The sequence below is a fragment of the Pseudophryne corroboree genome, chromosome 2, assembly GCF_028390025.1.
Source record: "Pseudophryne corroboree isolate aPseCor3 chromosome 2, aPseCor3.hap2, whole genome shotgun sequence".
Classification (NCBI taxonomy): Eukaryota; Metazoa; Chordata; class Amphibia; order Anura; family Myobatrachidae; genus Pseudophryne; species Pseudophryne corroboree.
In genome coordinates this window covers 603,700,388-603,723,195 of record NC_086445.1, presented here as the reverse complement: position 1 = coordinate 603,723,195, position 22,808 = coordinate 603,700,388, and the positions used below count along the sequence as shown (strand labels likewise).

Sequence of the window (22,808 nt, the reverse complement as noted above, 5' to 3'; positions counted from 1 at the left end):
TGCTTTCATTTTTCCTGCAGAACGGACATGCTGGCCCAGAGGATGCAGGGAAATGTGCTGCAAACAAGGTAAGAAGACTCTTCCCTCCCCCACTCCACTGAGCAACTTCCTGCCACAGTGCTTCTAGTAAATGTGTTCACTTTTCCAGTCAGAGGATAGTTATTCAGTGGAGACAGGTCAACCGTTTCTGCAAGGTGATAGACTTACATTATAATCATTAATATTTGTGACTTGCAGGTGAAAGTCTCAGGAAAGAAACCTGCACTTGAAGAATAATAAAACCTTAGTATTTGCAGCATTGTGTAAAGGTCACTCACAATCTTGTTGCTGTGAAGTGCCCCTAGTGTCTTCTAGGAAATAAAAATCAAGATAATAGTGTGTACTTTTTTTATATAGCAATGCATGTTTTTTTTTGGATATTATGAGCTTTTTTGTTAACGAACAAATACTAGCTTTTTCTGTAAAATGTGTGATAGAGACATGACACTTCTCAAACTAGGTGTTATAATGAATTAAACAGGTCTCATTTACAGGGGTTTGCGAAGCAGGAATTAAAAATGTGTTTCACACAGCTCAGCTGTAAATTGCACTGTGAGAGTGAAACACTCTGCATCTTTAGCACTGTAATACAGTTTGTCCAGCAGCATATTTACCCCATTAATCTGTGTGCAGATATGGAAACCCATCACAATATGCACACGTGGCCTAATTCACATTTGTATATAAACCATTATAAACCAGATGGTTATGTACAAATCCGGTGGTGGTGGGGAGCTTGGGTTGGATATGTGCAGTTTTGCCGCGCATCGCTATCGCTGGGGGGCATACACACGAGAGATCCGTGCTTAAAATGTAAGCAATCTAGTCAGATTGCTTAGATTTTAAGAACTGATCTCTCCGTGTGTACCCCCTTGTGAAGCCTGAGCTTTGCCTGTGGGCGGTGTTCAGTTAGCCACAGTCATTTACTGCTGCTGATTACCTTCTTCTGGGCTATCCAATTAGCCCAGATTCTGACACTGATCAGGGATTTTGTTTCACAGGACCAAATCCCTGATGATAAAGCATTTTTCCCCCGATTGCAGCCATAAAAACACACAGGTCTGTGACCTTTTACGGATCCTATGTGTTTTTATCTGAAAATTGAATACTTTTCAGACAGAAAAAACAGGAGCTAATTGAAAAGGCCGGAATTTTTTTCAAGAGTTATTGGATACCTCTATATGTGTCTTAGGGGTTTATTTAAGACATGTCAGGTTGTAAAACATGGAGCTTCTGATGTTTATTCCTGATATTAGAAATGGCAGTGCTTATAAAAGCTTTAGGGGTCTATTTACTAAGAGTTGGATGGAGATTAAGTCAACGGAGATAAAGTGGCAACCTATCAGCTCCTCACTGCCATGTCACAGACTGTGTTTGAAAAATGGCAGTTATGAGCTGATTGGCTGGTACTTAATCTCCGTTGACTTTATCTCCATCCAAGGCTTAGTAAATAGACCCCTTACCCTTTTAAATATTGGGCCTAAACACCTGACACTTTGCAAATAAACTTCGTCGATGTTTGACAACTATGCGCAAACCATTCTGAAAATTGTACCTATGGTGACTTACAACCTTTCCCGAAGCATGGCGAGCGAAGCGGTGCACTAATATGGGTTCCCCGTCACTTTACGAAGAAAACGACACCAAAAAAATTAAATAAAAAAACCTCATGTCGACCTTTTCATGTGTCGACCTTTCATGTGTCAACAATGTTCATGTGTCGACCATTTGTCCATGTCGACCATGCCAATATCGACCAATAGTGGTCGACCTAATGACTGTCGACCATTCATACCGGAACCGATCGTTCCAGGGCCTCAGTAGCGGCAAAACACTGACGGGCCTAGCTGTGCTTCTATGGCGGCACACCTGGAGACTGCTCAGGGCACACCAGTGTGCCACGGCACAGAGGTTGAAAAACACTGCTCTAGGATATGGTTAGTGCAGTTGGATGATGTCCACATTAGCAGGTGATTATCTGACCTTATAGTTTTAGTGGAATGAGCTTTCTTATGAATTAGTTTATTTCTCATAGTTCTCAAAAGGTTTGTCTAATATCTAACAGTCAGCATGTGAGTGTTGTATGCTTACTGTGCTGAAAAGGAGCAAGTCTTTCTAAATAGTGGGGTTTGATTTCAGTATAATGTGGTGTGATTTAAAATGGAATAATGCAGTTCCCATGTGGCCGGTGTACAGTTATGCAGCCAGAGCTCAGCTGAGCATTGTAGCAACCCTAACATACAGATATCTCCTCATACATATAAGCCAAGTGGCGCTAAATGCCTGTCACTTTTGAGCTGCACTGTGGGATGTGGCATTTTTTTTGCATATTTTTTACCCAAAAGTTGTCATGGTAGCATTTAGATGCAACAAAACTGCTGAACTGAACTGATTAATTTGATATACGACACTTGTATATCTATGTGTGACCTGGTGGGCCAAGAGGGAATGTTGTGGATAGTTTTGTCATCTGGGTCCCCCAATTATAGAAAGGCATCCCCTCGTGGGGCTCGTTTCGCACGCCACGCTTCGGGCTCTGTGGCTCGCTTCGCTCTCCACAAGGTTTATGGCCAACTCTATGCCGACATGGATAGAGAAGGTATGAAAAAGTCCACAAACATGTAAAATAAAAAAAACCCACACCTGTGTCTACCTTTTTTATGTCGATCATTTTCATGCCGACCTTTTGACCCTGTCGACCTAATGTCTGTCTAATATACAGTATGGTATCTATTGGATGTCTAACTAGACACTGTCTATCATCCGGATACTGAGAGAAAGAGGATAAGATGGATAGTTTGGGTTCCACTGGTATAAAGAGTCAAGATACCAGGCAGTGCTGTACATTTAGGAGATCATGATACAAACTGACTACATATGATGACTTGAACTAGAATGTAAATATAAACAGTAATGCAATAAATGATAGGTTCCCAATGGATAAGTCTATGACTAAATTATAGTCTCTTTTAGTTCTTATACAAAGCGGAAGTGCTGGATGTAGGGAGACTCAATGCATACCGTACTCACAAGGAGTCGTGGTATGTCCCGCATGTAGAGGTGTCTTAAGTCGCTTGGTTCTTCTTTACCTTCTCCGAGGTGGAAAGTTCTTATCCTCGTAGTTGGATGACCTTAAATGCAGAGATCTGACCCATCTGGCTCCGCTACCGGTTCGCCCTCCCTGCCGTCCCCGGCTGCTGCTGCTGCGGGCGGTGGCACTGACTGGACGGGTCGCTGTATCTCCGAACTTGTTACAGCGACCCGTCCAGTCAGTGCCACCGCCCGCAGCAGCAGCAGCCGGGGACGGCAGGGAGGGCGAACCGGTAGCGGAGCCAGATGGGTCAGATCTCTGCATTTAAGGTCATCCAACTACGAGGATAAGAACTTTCCACCTCGGAGAAGGTAAAGAAGAACCAAGCGACTTAAGACACCTCTACATGCGGGACATACCACGACTCCTTGTGAGTACGGTATGCATTGAGTCTCCCTACATCCAGCACTTCCGCTTTGTATAAGAACTAAAAGAGACTATAATTTAGTCATAGACTTATCCATTGGGAACCTATCATTTATTGCATTACTGTTTATTGTTGTTGGATGAGCGCAGAAGGGATCCCTTATTTTCTTGTGCATTGTGTTCCAGGGTGATTGAGTGATCATCTGTTGGTATCCCTACTGCAGCTCTCTGAGGCGCAGCAGTCCTCTACCTCCCCTTTTTTAGAATGTAAATATGCCATCTCTATTATTGCCTTAATTAATGAAAGAATGAAGTGCACATGTTGTCCATTTCCCCACACACTTCCTTACATATACCTTGAACACACAGCGGAGCCTCACATCAGTGCAATATGTAACTCAAGTTGGATAAGTGCTCCAGAATTATTATTATTATTATTATTATTATTATTATTATTATTTCTCTGACGTCCTAGTGGATGCTGGGGACTCCGTAAGGACCATGGGGAATAGACGGCTCTGCAGGAGACTGGGCACATCTAAAGAAAGATTTAGGTCTATCTGGTGTGCACTGGCTCCTCCCCCTATGACCCTCCTCCAAGCCTCAGTTAGATTTCTGTGCCCGGCCGAGCTGGATGCACACTAGGGGCTCTCCTGAGCTCCTAGAAAGAAAGTATAGTTTAGGTTTTTTATTTTACAGTGAGACCTGCTGGCAACAGGCTCACTGCAGCGAGGGACTAAGGGGAGAAGAAGCGAACCTACCTAAGTGGTGGTAGCTTGGGCTTCTTAGGCTACTGGACACCATTAGCTCCAGAGGGATCGCACACAGGACCCGACCTCGTCGTCCGTTTCCGGAGCCGCGCCGCCGTCCCCCTTACAGAGCCAGAAGCAAGAAGGTCCGGAAAATCGGCGGCTGAAGACTTCTGTCTTCTCCAAGGTAGCGCACAGCACTGCAGCTGTGCGCCATTGCTCCTCATGCACACCACACACTTCGGTCACTGATGGGTGCAGGGCGCTGGGGGGGGGAGGGGCGCCCTGAGCAGCAATATTAACACCTTGGCTGGCAAAACTGACACCATATATAGCCCCAGAGGCTATATAGGTGTAAATTACCCCTGCCAGAATAACACAAAAAGCGGGAGAAAGCCCGCCGAAAAAGGGGCGGAGCCATCTCCCTCAGCACACTGGCGCCATTTTCCCTCACAGCTCCGCTGGAGGGATCGCTCCCTGGCTCTCCCCTGCAGTCCTGCACTACAGAAAGGGTAAAAAAGAGAGGGGGGGCACAAATTTAGGCGCAGTATAATATATATATATGCAGCTATAAGGGAAAACACTCTTTATAGGTGATATCCCTGTGGTATATAGCGCTCTGGTGTGTGCTGGCATACTCTCCCTCTGTCTCCCCAAAGGGCTTTGTGGGGTCCTGTCCTCTGTCAGAGCATTCCCTGTGTGTGTGCTGTGTGTCGGTACCGCTGTGTCGACATGTATGATGAGGAAAATGATGTGGAGGCAGAGCAAATGCCTGTAAATGTGTTGTCACCCCCTGAGGGGTCGACACCTGTGTGGATGGACTTATGGAAGGAATTACGTGACAGTGTCAGCTCCTTAAATAAATGGTTTGACGACATAGGACAGCCGGCTGCTCAGCTTGTGACTGTTCCAGCGTCTCAAATGTCATCAGGGGCTTTAAAACGCCCGCTACCTCAGATGGCAGACACAGATGTCGACACGGATACCGACTCCAGTGTCGGCGACGATGAGACTAGTGTACCCTCCAATAGGTCCACTCGTTACATGATTGAGGCAATGAAAAATGTATTACACATTTCTGATAGTACCCCAGGTACCACAAAAAAGGGTATTATGTTCTGTGAGAAAAAACTACCAGTAGTTTTTCCTGCATCTGAGGAATTAAATGAGGTGTGTGAGGAAGCCTGGACTTCCCCCGATAAGAAATTGATAATTTCTAAACGGTTATTGGCAGCGTACCCTTTCCCGCCAGAGGATAGGTCACGTTGGGAAACATCCCCTAGGGTAGATAAAGCGCTTACACGTTTATCAAAACAGGTGGCACTACCGTCTCCGGATACGGCCGCCCTAAAGGATCCTGCTGATAAAAAGCAGGAGGCTACCCTAAAAGCTATATATACACACACGGGCATTATATTGCGACCAGCGATTGCATCAGCATGGATGTGCAGTGCTGCTGCTGCGTGGTCAGATTCCCTGTCGGATAATATTGATACCCTGGATAGGGACACTATTTTGCTGACAGTAGAGCATATAAAAGACGCTGTCTTATACATGCGTGATGCACAGAGGGACATTTGCCGGCTGGCATCAAAAATAAGCGCAATGTCCATTGCCGCCAGAAGGGGGTTATGGACTCGGCAGTGGTCAGGTGATGCCGATTCAAAAAGGCACATGGAAGTTTTGCCTTATAAGGGGGTGGAACTGTTTGGGGATGGTCTTTCAGACCTCGTTTCCACAGCTACGGCTGGGAAATCTACATTTTTGCCACAGGCTACCCCACAGCAAAAGAAGGCACCGTATTATCAAGTACAGTCCTTTCGGCCCCATAAACACAAGAGGGCTCGAGGCGCATCCTTTCTGCCGAGAGGCAAAGGTAGAGGGAAAAAGCTGCAACATACAGCCAGTTCCCAAGAGCAAGAGTCCTCCCCCGCGTCCGGTAAGACCACAGCATGACGCTGGGGCTTCACAGGCGGATCCGGGTACGGTGGGGGCCCGTCTCAGAAATTTCAGCACACAGTGGGCTCTCTCACAGGTGGATCCCTGGACCCTTCAAGTAGTATCTCAGGGGTACAGGCTGGAATTCGAGACGTAAAATCCCCCCCCCCCCCGCCGTTTTCTAAAATCTGCCTTACCAGCAACTCCCTCTGCCAGGGAGGCAGTGTTGGTGGCTATCCAAAAACTGTATTCACAGCAAGTGATTGTCAGGGTACCCCTCCTTCAGCAAGGGAAGGGTTACTATTCCACTATGTTTGTGGTACCAAAACCGGACGGTTCGGTGAGACCCATTTTAAATTTAAAATCCTTGAACACTTATATCAAAAGGTTCAAGTTCAAGATGGAATCGCTCAGGGCGGTTATTGCGAGCCTGGACGAGGGGGATTTCATGGTCTCCCTGGACATCAAGGATGCGTACCTGCATGTCCCCATTTACCCTCCTCACCAGGAGTACCTCAGATTTGTGGTACAGGACTGTCACTATCAGTTCCAGACGCTGCCGTTTGGGTTATCCACGGCACCGAGGGTCTTTACCAAGGTAATGGCCGAAATGATTATACTCCTTCGCAAGAAGGGAATTTTAATTATCCCGTACTTGGACGATCTCCTGAAAAGGCGAGGTCCAAGGAACAGTTGGTAGTGGGGGTAGCACTTTCTCGGGAAGTGCTACAACAGCACGGCTGGATTCTCAATATTCCAAAGTCACAGCTGGTCCCGACGACACGTCTTCTGTTCCTGGGAATGATTCTGGACACAGACCAGAAAAAAGTGTTTCTTCCAGTGGAAAAAGCCGAGGAGTTGTCATCTCTAGTCAGAGACCTCCTAAAACCGGGACAGGTGTCCGTACATCAATGCACACGAGTCCTGGGAAAAATGGTAGATTCGTACGAAGCAATTCCATTCGGAAGGTTCCATGCAAGGACTTTCCAGTGAGACCTGTTGGACAAATGGTCCGGGTCCCATCTCCAGATGCAACAGCGGATTACCCTGTTGGCAAGGACCAGGGTGTCGCTGCTGTGGTGGCTGCAGAGGGCTCATCTACTAGAGGGCCGCAGATTTGGAATACAGGACTGGGTCCTGGTGACCACGGATGCCAGCCTTCGGGGCTGGGGCGCAGTCACACAGGGAAGAAATTTCCAAAGACTGTGGTCAAATCAGGAGATTTCGCTTCACATAAATATTCTATAGCTAAGGGCCATTTACAATGCCCTAAGCCAAGCAAGGCCCCTGCTTCAGAACCAGCCGGTACTGATCCAATCAGACAACATCACGGCGGTCGCCCATGTAAACAGACAGGGCGGCACAAGAAGCAGGAGGGCAATGGCAGAAGCCACAGATATTGCGCCAGGTCAAGGGACCCTCAGGCGATCGCTGTGGACGCTCTGGTAGCACCGTGGGTGTACCAGTCGGTTTATGTGTTTCCTCCTCTGTCTCTCATTCCCAAGGTACTGAGAATAATACGAAGGCGAGGAGTGAAAACTATACTCGTGGTTCCGGATTGGCCAAGAAGAGCTTGGTACCCGGAACTTCAAGAGATGCTTTCAGAGGACCCTTGGCCTCTGCCGCTCAGACAGGACCTGCTGCAGCAGGGGCCCTGTCTGTTCCAAGACTTACCGCGGCTACGTTTGACGGCATGGCGGTTGAACACCGGATCCTGAAGGAAAAGGGCATTCCGTAGGAAGTCATCCCTACCCTGATCAAAGCCAGGAAGGATGTCACCGCAAAACATTATCACCGCATTTGGCGGAAATATGTTGCTTGGTGTGAGGCCAGGAAGGCCCCAACGGAGGAATTTCAACTGGGTCGATTCCTGCATTTCCTGCAAGCAGGGGTGACGTTGGGCCTCAAATTGGGGTCCATTAAGGTCCAGATTTCGGCCCTGTCGATTTTCTTCCAGAAAGAACTGGCTTCACTGCCTGAAGTTCAGACTTTTGTCAAAGGAGTTCTGCGTATTCAGCCTCCTTTTGTGCCCCCAGTGGCACCTTGGGATCTCAATGTGGTTTTGGAGTTCCTGAAATCACTTTGGTTTGAACCACTTAAGACTGTGGATTTGAAATATCTCACGTGGAAAGTGGTCATGCTGTTGGCCCTGGCTTCGGCCAGGCGTGTGTCAGAATTGGCGGCTTTGTCCTATAAAAGCCCTTATCTGATTTTCCATATGGATAGGGCAGAGTTGAGGACTCGTCCTCAGTTTCTCCCGAAGGTGGTATCAGCGTTTCACTTGAACCAGCCTATTGTGGTGCCTGCGGCTACTAGGGACTTGGAGGATTCCAAGTTACTGGACGTAGTCAGGGCCCTGAAAATTTATGTTTCCAGGACGGCTGGAGTCAGAAAGACTGACTCGCTGTTTATCCTGTATGCACCCAACAAACTGGGTGCTCCTGCTTCTAAGCAGACTATCGCGCGCTGGATTTGTAGCACTATTCAGCTGGCGCATTCTGCGGTGGGACTACCGCAGCCTAAATCTGTAAAAGCCCATTCCACAAGGAAGGTGGGCTCATCTTGGGCGGCTGCCCGAGGGGTCTCGGCTTTACAACTTTGCCGAGCTGCTACTTGGTCAGGGGCAAACACGTTTGCAAAATTCTACAAATTTGATACCCTGGCTGAGGAGGACCTGGAGTTCTCTCATTCGGTGTTGCAGAGTCATCCGCACTCTCCCGCCCGTTTGGGAGCTTTGGTATAATCCCCATGGTCCTTACGGAGTTCCCAGCATCCACTAGGACGTCAGAGAAAATAAGAATTTACTCACCGGTAATTCTATTTCTCGTAGTCCGTAGTGGATGCTGGGCGCCCATCCCAAGTGCGGATTGTCTGCAATACTTGTAAATAGTTATTGTTACACAAATCGGGTTGTTATTGCGAGCCATCTGTTCAGAGGCTCCGTTGTTATCATACTGTTAACCGGGGTTCCTATCGCGAGTTATACGGTGTGATTGGTGTGGCTGGTATGAGTCTTACCCGGGATTCAAAATCCTTCCTTATTGTGTCAGCTCTTCCGGGCACAGTGTCCTAACTGAGGCTTGGAGGAGGGTCATAGGGGGAGGAGCCAGTGCACACCAGATAGACCTAAATCTTTCTTTAGATGAGCCCAGTCTCCTGCGGAGCCGTCTATTCCCCATGGTCCTTACGGAGTCCCCAGCATCCACTACGGACTACGAGAAATAGAATAACCGGTGAGTAAATTCTTATTTTTTTCTTTTTTTTTTTCTTCATCTTTTAGTTTGGAAACTGGTTGCATACAGTGAAAGAACAAAAGAGCAAGTGATCTACAGGGGGGTACTCACGGAGCGATCACTGCTTAAAATCTAAGCAATCTGACTAGATTGCTTAGATTTTAAGCCTGATCGCTCCGTGTGTACCCCCTACAGCGATAGCGATGCGCAGCCCCACGCATCGCTATCGCTGGTGCTAGATTGGCCTGCCGTGCAGGCCAATCTAGCGGGTCGCTCATTTCACCCGCTGGGTGAAATGTGCGGCTCCCCCCGCACGCTCAGCACACATCTCTCCCGCATCGGCCAGTGAGTACTGGCCTTAAGAGAGCTTACATTGTTAATCTTGGCTATGTACACAACTACATTGTATAATTGTGTGCTTGCCCCAAGCAATGAGAACCTCAGTTAATGAACTTACCAGGTGCTAGCTTTGATTTAAAATAAGTAAATAACAACATTATAAAAGGAGGGAAGAACATGGCTTGGCAGATCAGGAATCTGGGCAGCTAGTGTCGGGTCATAGGGCCTAATTCAGACACGATCGCTGTTGGGCGATTTCGCAAAGCAGCCGATTATCAAACGACTGTGAATGCATACAGATTGTAATGCGCACACGCAAGGCCAAACTGCGAAATAAATTAGCGTCTTTATTGATCGCTAGGCGTACGCAGGTTGATTGACAGGAGGCGGACGTTTGGGATTGGGAACTGACTGTTTTCTGGGAGTGTCAGGAAAAACGTAGGCGTTCCCAAGCGTTTTTAGAGAGGGTGTGTAACGTCGGCTCCGGCCCTATCAGCCTGTTTCTTTAGCACAGTAGGAGTAGGTCCTGGGCTACGCACAGACTGGAAAAAACATTAGATGGTGAGTGAGTTGTGAACAGATTTGTAGCTGACCGGCATTTGCAAAGCTATTTGCACGGCATACGCAGACTTGCGCTTGGCGGGGACTATCTGATCGCAAATTCGCAAAGGAGCGATCAGGTCCGAATTAGGCCCGTAGACCACATTCTAGGTAGATATAGACTACATGGCCAAAAGTATGTAGATGCCCCTTCTGATTAGTGTATTTGCCCATTTCAGAAACGCCCATTGCTGTCAAGTGCATAAAATCAAGCATACAGCAACATTTCCAACAAGTCAGTTGATCAAATGTCTGCCCTGCCTGTTAGAGATGCCCAGGTCAGCTGTTCTGCAAGTCCTGTTAGGCCGGGTGCACACTAGGACAATATCTGTATGATTTGCCATATTGGAACAACAAATTGTGCATATTGTCTTGTGTGTATGCCTGATGGCACGCTCCCACGGGTCGCATACAGCATATTCTGGTCGGCTGTGCTGCACAGCCAACCAGGTGATATTGTGTGCAACCTCATGCAGTGTAATGAAGGCTGGTACCAGAGATCGTTCCATAGTTCATTACATCGGACAGTGTGTATGGGCAATCTGGAATGGTACGGGACGAAGGGAAATAGTCCTGACCATCAGCCTGATTGGCCGTCATCCTAATGTGTAACTGTCCGTAATGGGGAATCTGATTAGCTGCGGGGTTTTCCCCATGGCTAATTTGTGTCCTGGAGCTATTAAATTAGCGGGGTTTACCCTGTGTGCGAGACCCCAGTGTTAGACTGAACCCCGCAGCTGCGCGGTAAAGTCCATGTGAAAAAGCCCCAAAATCAGTAGCACACTGTTGCAAAATTCCCTATAAAGTTCTGAACTGCTCCTGGAAGTATCAACACAAGATCTGTTCATTGGAAGCTTCCTGGATTCACATATTGGTTTTCCATAGCTGAGCAACTGCACAAAATCTTCACACCAACATGCGCAATGCCAAACATTGACTTGACTGGTGTAAAGCACATCACCATTGGCGTGAGAGAGCACACTTCACCATGCGGCTGCCTGATGGCACCTGTGCTTCTGGGTTCCAGTGAAGGTAAATGTTAAATTGTTAATACTATACCATACGATAACGTTTTAAATAATTGTGTGCTTCCAACTTAGGGCAGTAGTTTTCAGTATGACATAACGGTGCGCAGTAAAATGTGTAATGATTGTCTTTGGTAATAAACAGTGATGTACAAAGACGAACATGATTAAGGTGATGTCTGGTGGCATCTCACGCTGAAATTCATTCCCTACTTACAATTTTAAAATAATCAGTTTTATAGGAAGTTTAGAAATCTGGAATATTTGGTTATGTGTAAACTGAAAATCTTGTGCTTCTACTTTTTAACAATTTAAATAACTGTTATAACAGTTTCCATGCATTTCTATTTTAACAGGTTAACTAACAGGAAGCTGGATGTGCATATTAGTAGCTCTCTTCTATGGCACTTTTGTTTTAGGGTTAGTGGAAGAGCATTAAGTAGAATTGTCAGAGGTATTTGGCCTATTTATAGCCTAAAGTCATTCTAGCACTACACTCAGAGCTAACGCCTATGTTTTTTTTTTTTTAAATATCTATCATGAAGTCATTTTATTTTTGAATTAATGTTCATTTTATTGTTTTGTTTTTCTTAAATGGTTTCCACGTTTAGCAGTACAGTACATTGGGTGCACATACCTCCCTACTTTATAACTATGTTCCTATGGGGTGGTCTTCTGTTTGCCGGCGGTCGGGCTCCCGGCGCTCAGTATACCGGCGCCGGGAGCCCGACAGCCGGAATACCGACAATTATTTTCCCTCGTGGGGGTCCACGACCCCCATAGAGGGAGAATAAAATAGTGTGGCGCGCGTAGCGCGCCACCGTGCCCGTAGCGTGGCGAGCGCAGCGAGCCCGCAAGGGGCTCATTTGCGCTCGCCAAGCTGTCGGTAAGCCGGCGGTCGGGCTCCCGGCGCCGGGATGCTGGTCGCCGGGAGCCCGACCGCCGGCCAGCCGTAGTGAACCCTTCCTATGGACTTGGTGTGCACACTTGGTATGCACTCTTCCTTGGTGAGCCACCAATGAAAAAGGGGATGACTGTGCCAAGCTATGGACCAGGCTGTGTCTCATGTGGAAGTGCCACATCCCTGATGGCATTCGACCTATGCTGTCCCCAAACCACATTTCTTTAAATACCAACCCAGAGCCTGATTCAGAGGTGGACTGTAATCACACAGCCGCTGCATCTTTGTACACAAAGGCTGTGCGATATTATACAAAAGCCGCAGGAGGCGTCTTAGTAAAAAGACACTCACTTCTGGTTTCTATGATCTGCTGTATCCAAAAACACAGCATCAGATCACCACCGGGCAGGCGTCAGCTAGGGTGCATCAAACGCCCCGACATTCTGAATGCTTGCTGTCCCTATTCCTAAAATGTACCTTTTTAGCATAGAAACAACTGTGCAAATTTTTTTTATGTATAATTAAAAAAATGTAGCATGGGGACAAATCATTTTTCTTACTTTTAAAAATTCATGGGGCATTTGATGCACCCTAGCGTCAGCCATAGGTAACCCTATGGTTACTCAAAATGGGCTCCAGAACTTCCCTGCAGAGCCCAGTAAATATGCCTAGAAAAACGCAGACGCTGGCTTCGGCACACTTACAAAATGAAGCTGATGTCCCATTTTGTCACACGCTTCCCGTCACCAGCCCTGCCCTGCTCCCAAGCTACTGGAGCCTGTCAATCAGGCTGCGGTGTCCAGGACACTGTGACTAGAGCCACAGCACCATTGCTGGATATACGCACAGCGACTAGAGCAAGCCCAGATAAAACGGGTGTGGATCATTAGATCGACAGTGTCCAGGTCGACAATGTTTAGGTCGACCACTATAGGTCGACAGGGTTGAAAGGTCGACATGTGCTAGGTCAAAAGGTCGACATGAGGGTTGTTGTTTTTTTTTGGGTGTCGTTTTCTTCGTAGAGTGACCGGGTACCCCAATTAGTGCACCGTGTCCCCTTGCATGGCACGTTTCGCACGCCATGATTCGGGCAAGGTGCCTCACTCCGCTACCGCTTCGCTCAGCACAGATTACCGTTCCAATCGTAGTAAACGTGGATCGTTAAGTATGAAAAAGTTAAAAAAAGAATAAAAAGTGAAAAATTCATGTCGACCTTTTGACCTGTTGACCCAGCACATGTCGACCTAGAAACCCTGTCGATATTCCAACCCTGTCGATCTAGTGACTGTTGACCTATAGTGGTCGACCTAAACATTGTCGACCTAGACAGTGTTGATCTTCAGACCGTATCCCGATAAAACAACAATATAAAAACGTCCATTTATGGAAAATTCTATATAGCATCCACCTCTGAATCAGTCTAGATTTTAATGAACTGGGGGGACATTTACTAAGCAGTGATAAGAGCGGAGAAGTTGCCCCATCAACCAATCAGCAGCTTTGTATAATTTTATAGTATGCAAATTATAGACGTTACTTCAGTGTTGATTGGTTTGCCATGGGCACTTCTACACTTGCTCACTTCTCTGCTCTTATCACTGCTTAGCAAATGTCCCCCTGGGTTCATTAAAATCTAGACTGTTCCACTTATATCAGTACTGTTGTTTGATTTACATTTTTCTTTTCATATCCTGTATAGGAAATATTACATACTAATAAATCACATTTGTTGCTTTTATGTATGGATGAGACTACACACCATATTGACTTTCCCTATCCATTTGGGGTCCTTTCCAGATGTTCTCATTAAATTAGGACCGTTTTGAGATTGTGTTTACATGTTCTAGAAAGTGACTATTCAACGTGAGGCATTACACTGTGCTTAGTGATTAACTATATAGCAGCGCATACGGAGTGTGCAGGTACTGGATTGTGTACCCCTGCTCTCAGAAGCCACTCGTAGTGAGATGATACAGTCAGTGGGGAAGTGGAGTAGTATCCCATTATGAACTGCCATGTCTAACATAGTAACATTGTTATTAAAGGAAACACAGTGAAAAATTGATTGTCAATTGATATTTATTCAATAATTTTTTTTATTGACTTATGCAATTTTACAGTTTTGAGTGCCACTTCCATAAGATTATCGTCACTAGCCATCCCACTCTGGATGTCATCGCCTGAAGTCTTATGACAGCTGATGACTGTGTAATCCATTGCTAGCTGCAGTTATGAAATTCAGTGAGCTGGGAAGCATTGTGACTCACATATAGGAAGTGATTAGGTGTCCGTTTATATCCTCCATTACCCACTACACACATTGGAGCATATTATACCCTGCTCTCTGTCCATTACTTGCTGTTAGAAGCTCCCAACAAGATCTCGTGCTCCCTCTTCATATCGCAAGCTTTAAATACAGGCTAGAGTTTAAGCTCCTTGAGTCCTATTGGAGAAAGTGCGCTATATAAATAACAAAATTATTATTCTGTTATAGCTAGCTTAGTGTTATGAGCATGAGGTATAATAAAATGATTACAGTTTTCTGCGGAGGCAATACTTTGTGGCATCATATAGGCGGGGGGTGCTTTAATACAATACATGCAGCCATTTTCTGTAGCGCCTCTAGCTTCATAGATTTATGAACTCATGGTTTCCTATACATAAATCAGTCATATTTTATCAGCATTACTTTTTGCAAGTCCCCCCCCCCCTCCCTTTCTTTTACTACTTTGTATTTTTAACAATGGTGCATCTTGTTTTTAGATCCCATTTACATTATTGAAGAAATATACAGCATGATACTGATTACTGGACATAAAGTGGATTACAGCTAGAATGACTTCTGATAGGAAACTTGCATTTCTGTGTCCTTTTAAAAGAAAATCAAAGAATTCTATGAATTGATGAAAAAAAAAACCAGTAGTGTCCAAAGGGGGGTTTCAAAATACCCCACCGCATCATGCTGTAAATGAGTGTATGTTTTCCGTCATGCAGGAGTTCAGGCACTGTCAGCAAAGGGAAGGAATGGGACTATTTCAGAAAGCAGCAGAACATACCCGTTGTGGTGCTGTGTGTCTCATCTATGTCATCATGAGGTACCCAGCACACCGTTCTGGGAGGAGGAAACTCTCCTCAGGGGAGTATGCAGATGCATGATCTGCAAGGGAAAAGGTGAATGAGTAGTCTTATCCAGTCCTGCATGTGCTTCTGTCTGTCTTGTCAGCGAGTCTGGAACCAAGTTCTATCTGTGTGTCCTCCACTGTTGTCGGTAACCCACGCAAAAGCTTAGGTAGCTTTTATGATGCAGACCAAGCATGGATATTTGTTATATTGGCTGTTATTTTTTATATTTATTCTAATTGCTGAAATACAGTTGTTAACCATGAAAACCTAAAAAAGGCATTTGAATGCAGTCCAGTCAGCAGCATCGACCAAACTACTGCGGGTATGTGCACTCCAGATACTCGTGGTATCCAATTTTTAAAAATCGTTGCGGGGTTTTCAGCGCTAAAAACCCTGCAGCGAGAGTTAAAAAAACAAACAAACAGAAAACGACTCACCCATCCGGAGGTCTTTGGTGCTCTCTGCTGCTCCACCCCGTGGTCTCCCCTCCATCTTCCAACTGGGGATTGTGCTGTTGGGAGATGTAGTTCTCCTAGTGGTCCGTTTTCGGGGGGAATGACACTGGACAGGGGGGATCACACACACACGCGGGGACACACACACACACACACACACACACACACACACACACACACTCCCAGTGGTCAGCTTCAGGGGAAATGACAATGACACTGACACTGGACAGGGGTGGTCACAATACATACTCACCACTGCTCCAGAAGAGCTAGCTCCTGATGTCGGCTTCAGAAGGTGAGTAATTTTTTATTTTTTTGGGGTGGGGGGGGTGTCGCCAGGGTACCAGACTTGCTCTGGAGGAGCGAGAAAATGACACCACGTCCCATTTTAAGTCCCCTGATTGAATAACAAAACTCAGCAGCTGCAGGAAAACCCCATGTTGCGGGTTTTTTTTTTTACATTTCCCGCCTGCAATTTAATTCCCCCTTTTCCCCTATAGGCTTCAAGAAACTAACTGAGGTCTGAATAGAGAGAGCTTTTTTCTTGGTTACCAGTTTTGAAACTTTTATCAGTTCTGCATTGTTTCCATGACAGTCCTCTGTATAGCTGGAAGTGAAAAAAAAAAAAAAAAGCAAGTTTGCCTTAGGTAACTAGAGATTACACATAATGGCTGCTAATGCTCCTTTATCTCACCGCCCACACATTCAGAGATCTGCTGAGTGCCAGGATGACACTGTCAATTACCTTGAAACCATTTACCCCAGTCTTTCAGAATAGCAGCATTTTATAGGCCCTGCTGTAGTTGAAGGGCACAAAAGTTGTGATCACCAGCTGTCAATTTAGCTGCGCATTGAGTAACTGATGTCACCACTAAAGTATTTTTCCTGTGGAATATATCAAAATTCAATAATGCAAATGGCAATCAAAGTAAAATAAGCAGTAAAGCAAAATGTGAAGTTTTTATTGTTTTGGTAGAACTATTCCATTAATGCCAATTTTTCTTATATACATTTAGAAGTTCACTCATAGCAGTAACCTTAAATCTTGCAGAAAGCAAAGTGGATACCTCCTATTTGCTGTGCAGATGTTCCTTGGAATTATTTGTCTTGGTACATATAGGGAATGTTTGTTTATGTAATATAACATGATCATCACTTTCTACTTATGAGTCAGAGAAAATGTAAACGGAAATGATGAAGCATGCCTCACTGTACATAGCTATGTAGTCTTCAGTTCTTTTGCCTCCAGGCCTGAGGTGTGATTTGGATGTGTGCTAGGAAAATGTTTTATTTCTGCATGCAAGATCAACATGGTAGTATGCCAGATAAACATTTCTGTTGTGTGGTCCTGTACTATCTGTGTGGCTGTAACTATTGGTCTTCTTGGGGCGTTCTCCATTCCACGTCCAAATTATTCTAAACGCCCTATTGGCACATGAGATTGGTATGAAATGCAATTCACTATAACATCTATAACAACAACCACTAATCTAAACCAAAGACAGATAACCATATGGAACTAAAAACTGATCAACCTTTTATTTAATATTTAAAGAAAAAAAATATATGGTGACCAAGAATGAATGTCGGGTAGCAAACATCTTACGCCAGCAGGATGACAACAACTACTTGTAGGGCCACTTGCCCTTCACAACAAGGGATAGGTTTCCAACTCCCCAACCAATACAGCAAAAAAATACACTGCCAGACAGCCAATGCTTCTGACCATGGTAGGGTAAAAATCAGCCTAATTTACATAAAGGGTAATCATACATATATACTGTAATTGCAGCGCAGTAGTCACCAAACTGCTGTTCTCCTGAACTACATGATGAGCAACCTCACAGTCGGGCCACTATAAAAAAATAAAAATAAAAAAAAATCTAAAAATACTTTTTAAAGAAAAAAAACCCTTCATCCGTCAAGTGCACGCTATCCACGCAAAACAAACGAGCATCCCGAAAACATATCAAAGGATCCTCAACCACAAACTAACTGATTCCTCCGCTGACAACAAACAAGGCACAGGCAACGTTGAAAAATACCTCTGAGTTGGTACACAGTTAATGGCAAGCCATCAAGCCAACAATGACGCCCACGGCAATGCCACAAGACAGAAATGAGAATCTGTCCTCCGCATTAGGGAAAGACATCGACTACGACCCAACTGGCCTGTTTTAGAGCACCATATCATACACAAAACAGAATGTGCTAATAAAATGTGTGATCTCAACAAGGGGAGTAAGACACACCATGATGCTGAAACCAGTTTCCTAATGTGAAAAGCCCCATGAAAGGCAAGGTGGAACAACAAAACTTCGACTGAAGGGGAGCAAACCAATGAAACAGCAGACATAAGACGCAACAACAAATTAACTGTAACTGGGCATATGCAATCATTGGGTACCGGGGCCAAATGTGGGCAGGCTTTAATGGTCCTCTGAATCAAGATTTTTTTTGTAAAATTCCGACGATCGAGCAAGCACAAAAAGACTGACAGCCTGAAACTTTCCGTAAGAGTATAGACTTCCAAAAAAGACAAGAAGGTGCAATAGAGGGACTTACTGTCTTCTCATTTGCAGAAAGATAAGCTTCCCTCTGATTCCAAGCAGCTCATTAAGGCCAAATGGTATTTGGTGGTAATGATCGCTGAGCTAACTAGCCTCTTCATTCTGGCAAGATAACCTGCCAACAAAAAGATGGGCACACAAGGCAGTTGAAAGAGCAAGAAATCCAGACTGGTTCCATTGGAGCCGCAAGAGTACATCCGCTATGGAATTGTCAACGTCAGCAACATGTTGCAGCACAAAGCAAATATTAAGCTTCAAGCACTGCAAAACAAGCTACGCAAGGAGCCAAAGGGCTGACAATGAAACTGAACACTGCCATTTAATGGCATAAATTATCCCAAGATTATCGCACCAAAATATGACATTGCAATCATGATAGACACGCCACACAATTCCAGTGAAACATCAATAGGCGAAAGCCCCAATAATAAGAGATTTCTGTAGAGCCCTGAAGAGACCAAGTCAGCCAGCTATGGGAGGCAGATCAGAAACCCTCAAAGAAGGCGCAAAAACCAGTGGAACCCATCACATCAGTAAAAAGTTGGAGCTGCAAGTTGGACAAGGGAGGTGTAATCCAAAACGGAGGAATCCCAGTGTCAGACGACATAGGGGACAGGTCCGATAAAAAAAAGCCGACCAGCATAATCTACTTGGAAGACACAAACACTCTGGACACCCCAGTGCCAGAGCTGGAAGAACAGGGAGGGGAAGCAGGAGCAAGCCCACAAATGGCTTTCAGCTGACATACAAGGGTTGCCAGCTGAGTATGCATGTCTGCCCCAACAGGTGAGGGGACAGCACCACCAGCTAATGCCCCCTTCCCACTGGAATGGCGTCGGCCACCACGATTGCATGGGACTGGGCTGTGTGCTATATGACGAGGCCCGCACGGTATGAGTCACGGCAAACCGCACGTAGTGGTATTGTAATTGATTTTAAAACCCCAATCCATGTCCCTCGGTGCACCGATATACCACAGGCCCAGATTGTTGTTGGAATAAACCGTGGAACAAGAGGGCCCAGCATGCCCAGAAGCATGCTGGTGTTGGCCACACTCCCTGTGGCCCGAGCCCTGACACGTGACGAGGCCATCTTAAGGGCAGGAGGAGCTACTGCAGACAGTAGAGTTAATGGGTGTCCATCAGTGTCTACCATGCCAATAGCCATGCCTGCCAGCTTATGTAACAGGAGCCGCAGTGGCTGCCAGATACACTGACGGGGGCGGTGACTGTGCATCCGGGCCTCCTGACTGTGTGGAGCAGACATCGCCCACAGCAGCATGCCTAAAGAAAACCCTGACAGCCCTGGAGACTGCCAAGGCCTCTGCAGCATCTAGGTTCCAGGTGGGCACTGATTCGGATCTGCAGGGACTAGCACTGGACATTGCACCACAGTACGCTTTCTAGAGATCTGCCTAGGTGAAAACTATCAATCTCCCAGACCCCAAACACACACTCACTAAGAAAACACTATCAAATTAGGCATATAGTCCCCTGTACTCTTACACAATCTGCACTGCCTAGGTGTTTAAGATTCCTATTGCACATGTAGGGGTAGATTTAACAACTAGTGATATGCTTGTTATCACTCGTTACGAATGATAAATGGTGCTCCGGCCAATCATCTCCTAAATGTCAGTTTCAAACACATGACAGATGATTGGCTGGAGCTACATTTAACAACTAGTTGTTAAATCTGCCCCCTAGTGCACTTTCTCTTTATTATCTTAAGTGTTCACAGATTTGAATACTTGTATAACCATCAAATAAGTTAATACATGAATACTGTGGGGTATATTCAGTTGAAGTCGGATCCATTCCGACATTCATTTATCGGAATGGATCCGACCAGGGCTATTCAATGCATTCTCAATTCGACTTTAAAAAAAAAAAGTCGAATTGAGATGCGGGAGCTTAGACGGGGGGGGGGAGAGCAGCGCTACTACCCCATCTGCCCGCGGGTCTCCCGACCTCCCCCCCCTTCCCCTCCCCCTCCCCCCGTCTCTGCCTCTCCCCGTCCCCGCATCACAGCCGCCGCTCACAGCAGCATCCACCCGGCTACAGCAAGCGTGGTCTCGCTTGCTGGAGCCGGATGGACGCTGCTGTTAGCAGCAGCTGTGATACATCCTCCGGCGCTGCTCTCTCCGTCTGCCCGCGGCTCTCCCCGTCTCTGCTCCCGCATCTCACTTCGACTTTGTTAAAGTCAAATTGAGATGGTCGAAAAGGTTGGCCCCGTTCTCGACACAAGCACGCAGATCGACAGCTATTCCGCCGATCCACGTGCTTTTCGACAAGTCCTCGACTTGTCGAATAATTTGGGGTTAGCTTGAATAGGTCGGAACCCCTTACGACCTAAAAAAGTCGAAACTGCCATCTTTTCGACAGATGGCAGCTTTCGACTTCAATTGAATATACCCCTATAAGTAGGGTTTAGTTAAATTGTAACGTAGATAGAATGTGTGTAAATTAGTGTCCTGTCTAGCAGACATTTAAGATAATGGAGATGTATAAAGCCTTGAAAAGAGATAAAGTGGAGAAGTTGCCCAAAGCAACCAATCAGATTCTGTCATTTATCTAGCACAGTCTTTGAATTGACATTTGGTTGCTTTGGGCAACTTTGCCTCTTTTCTTCTCTTCCCTCCTAATGTGTTATAGTTTTAATCTACTAATCTAAAGACCAGTAGCGGATCTTGCCACGGGCAAGCAGGACTTTTGCCCGGGGCGCCGCCTTTCCGGAGGGCGCCGCAACAGGGCAAGATCCGCTGCTGCTGTGCCCCCCGCTGCCGCTGGCCGCTGTGAAGGGAAACTAGACGCGTACGCGTCTAGTTTCCCTTCGTGGAGAGGTCCTTTACTGTGCGGTGCGCGATGACGTCATCGCGCACCGCACATCATTTCAGTCTGTACAGGGGGCATAAATGACCACACCCCCTGTACGAAGCCACGCCCCCTATTGCCGCCCGGGACGCACAGAGCCCCAGAACCGGCCCTGCTAAAGACTTGTGTATAATAATGTGATGTACTAATGTCCAGCCAACACTTTCAAATTTGTAACCTGCTATTTATGCCACCTTAATTACATCAGGTTTTTAAGAAAATAAATAAAAATAATTTATGTAATCACTTGTACAGACTGTATTGCTTTTCACATGTTACCATTATTGTTATACATTGGTAGCTTGGATACTGTTAAATACGAAGCAAAGACTGTTGGTCGTAATTGCAGAAGGATACTTCCTAATACTACTTCCTCCACGCCTGTAGTGTGGAACGCCTTTAAGGCATTTCTTAGCAGTACCATAATGAATAGGGGTGTGGTTCATAGGATCGACCATACTTAGGTCAACAGTGTCTAGGTTGAAAGTAACTAACTCGACACCTAAAATAGGCCGACATAAGCAAGGTCGACATGACAAACGGTCGACTGGAGGGTTGTTTTTTTTAGGAAAAATTTGGTGTAATTTTCTTCGTACAATGACCGGGAACCCCAGTTGGTGCACAGTGTCCCCTCACATGGCTTGCTTTGCCATGATTCGGCAAGGTTACCGTTCCCAGTTGTAGTCCACATGGATCGCAAAGTATGAAAAAGTTCGGAAAGAAGAAATTGTGAAAAACTTATATCAACCTAGAACATGTCGACCTAGTAACCATGTCGGCCTAAAAACCCTGTCGACCTAATGCATGTCGACCAATAGTGGTCCACCTAGACGTTGTCGACCTAGAGACTGGATCCCAATAAATAGAGTTGTGCAAATTTAAAAAATGCGGTAAACATCATGAGGCAGAGCTAGGATGTTAGGCTCACACACTAGAAGCAAAATCTATAGCTAGTGGTGCTGTTGAGAACAGAGTGGGAATTGTGTGGTGCTCAAAATGGCAGATCATTTAATGGTTAAATCCAAACATCATTGTTCGATGCACATAACTGCTACAGTATTTTTAGCAGCTTGAGCATGTGATATATCTTGCTTATAAAGCCAACTCAGCCTCTAACTCGCTTATACTGTTCTAGAAGTTAGTATTCAACAGGGGTTCACTATGGTATGCCGGCGGTCGGGCTCCTGGCGACCAGTATACCGGCGCCGGGAGCCCGACCGCCGGCTTACCGACAGTGTGGCGAGCGCAAATGAGCCCCTTGGGCAGCAAGTTTCCTAATTTTTTGGCAATATAAATCAGGATTAGGCTGTGGGACTGTAAATCCTAAAATCCCCCGCCATTTTTTATATAGAATACTGGGACCGAAGCCTGCCGTCGGGTGGGCGGGGCTTGATCCTCAGCACTAACCTGCGACATTTTCTCCACAGAAACTGCATGAGGATACGCTGGCTCCCTGATCTCTCCCCTGCTGAACTTCACAGGCTGGAAAAAAGAGGAGGGGGGCAC

The 22,808-nt window shown here is 46.0% G+C and overlaps 1 protein-coding gene across 7 annotated transcripts in view; it reads left to right on the top strand.

Moving 5' to 3' along the window:
- The window catches only part of RPS6KA1 (ribosomal protein S6 kinase A1), a 324,800-nt gene that overhangs the window by 65,989 nt on the left and 236,003 nt on the right, over positions 1–22,808 (top strand). For all 7 annotated transcript variants that reach the window (XM_063954716.1, XM_063954722.1, XM_063954721.1 and 4 more), the window contains one exon: positions 21–68. In XM_063954716.1, the coding sequence (XP_063810786.1) occupies positions 21–68 (48 nt within the window). The remainder of the gene's footprint in view (positions 1–20; positions 69–22,808) is intronic.